This window comes from Eulemur rufifrons, chromosome 2, assembly GCF_041146395.1.
Source record: "Eulemur rufifrons isolate Redbay chromosome 2, OSU_ERuf_1, whole genome shotgun sequence".
In the NCBI taxonomy this organism is placed as follows: Eukaryota; Metazoa; Chordata; class Mammalia; order Primates; family Lemuridae; genus Eulemur; species Eulemur rufifrons.
The window spans coordinates 53,278,509-53,279,810 of NC_090984.1; the positions used below are offsets into that span (position 1 = coordinate 53,278,509).

General features: G+C 38.4%; 1 protein-coding gene across 1 annotated transcript; it reads left to right on the top strand.

Annotated features, from left to right (window-relative positions):
• The first annotated feature begins 659 nt into the window (after positions 1–659).
• LOC138398053 (small integral membrane protein 9-like) lies at positions 660–959 on the top strand. The gene has a single exon (XM_069492238.1). The coding sequence runs from the start codon at positions 660–662 to the stop codon at positions 957–959; it is 300 nt and encodes a 99-aa protein (XP_069348339.1).
• The last annotated feature ends 343 nt before the right edge of the window (positions 960–1,302 follow it).

The window sequence follows — 1,302 nt, forward strand, 5'->3', positions numbered from 1 at the left end:
AAAATAGAAGATGCATTGTAGGATTTGCTTGATTTCTCCTAAATCAGAGGTTATTCCCAGTCCCTCTTGAACTCTTCATAGGTCCCTTTTCCCAGTGTCTTTTTAGGAGTGCACAACTAATCTAAGTAACTGCAGACCCAAGGGTGCTGGCAAGACTAACTTGGTATTAGGAGCCTCTCTCTATATCTGACACTAGAAGTAGGGACAGCTCAATTCAGACTTCAACCCCAGATAAAATAGGTGCAAATATTTGCATTCATTAGTATCTAGAACAAGTTTACTTCATTTAAAATCTTCATCCCTTTAATCATATGATTCTACCCTGACAAAATTTTCCTTTCAGCTTTCCATCTATTCCTTTTCTGGTTTCTATACTGATGTTCTTTCTCAACCAGGACCCTAAACACCTTCTAAACTTCGGTATTAGCTAATTTATTATCTCTAGACCAAAGCAATAAATTTGAAAGTAGGAAAATGGATACATTCCAAAAATAAATATAGATAATAAATATTGACTCAAGAATAAACATTTTGGACATATCAACAATTACAAAGGATGTTATAATTTTATCATTCGCCGTGGGAAAGAGCTAGGGACAAAGAAATCTCCCCTCGACAGAGTGATCTAGGAGCACCAGCTGCAGCTGAAGGTGGAATCCATGGAACTCCAGAAGCTGCTGAGCCTTGGATTTCTGCTGTGCTCTCTGACTTGCCTCATGTTGGAGATGGTAGCTTCCTCTCCTTCACCTTTATCTGCTTTGAGAATAAAAGACAAAGCAGGATCGAAGCCACGCTCAAGAGACAACCACAGGGCCTTGCCGAGCAACTTCAAGGATTACCTGTGGGATTTCATCAAGAGCTCTGTACCTCCAGCAGCCATTTTTGCTTTTCTTATCACCACAGTACTAATGGGGACCCTCTGCTGCCGCACCATTCTTATAGGTGAGCCAGTCCAGTGAAGAACTAGAAGATTCAACGAGGCAAGTGTGGTATTTGGCTTGCTGAATTTCAAGAGAGTGGAGAGTGTGCTATATGCTCAAAAATGAGAAAGTATCTATTGGTGAAAATTAAATTGTCTTCCATCTTAAAAAAAAAAAAAAGAAAAAGAAAAGGTAGAAGATCAGATGCAGATGTAACTTTAAAGGAACAGACAGTTCTTATACAGGTATATTATCCCCCACAGTTCCTATATTCAAAACCAGAAGTTTGACTTCTTAAGTCTTATCCCAATTAGTGTGAATATTCAAACATTTTTCTGCAGAAATATTAATATGATTACAGAGTACTATGCTAGATTCAGCA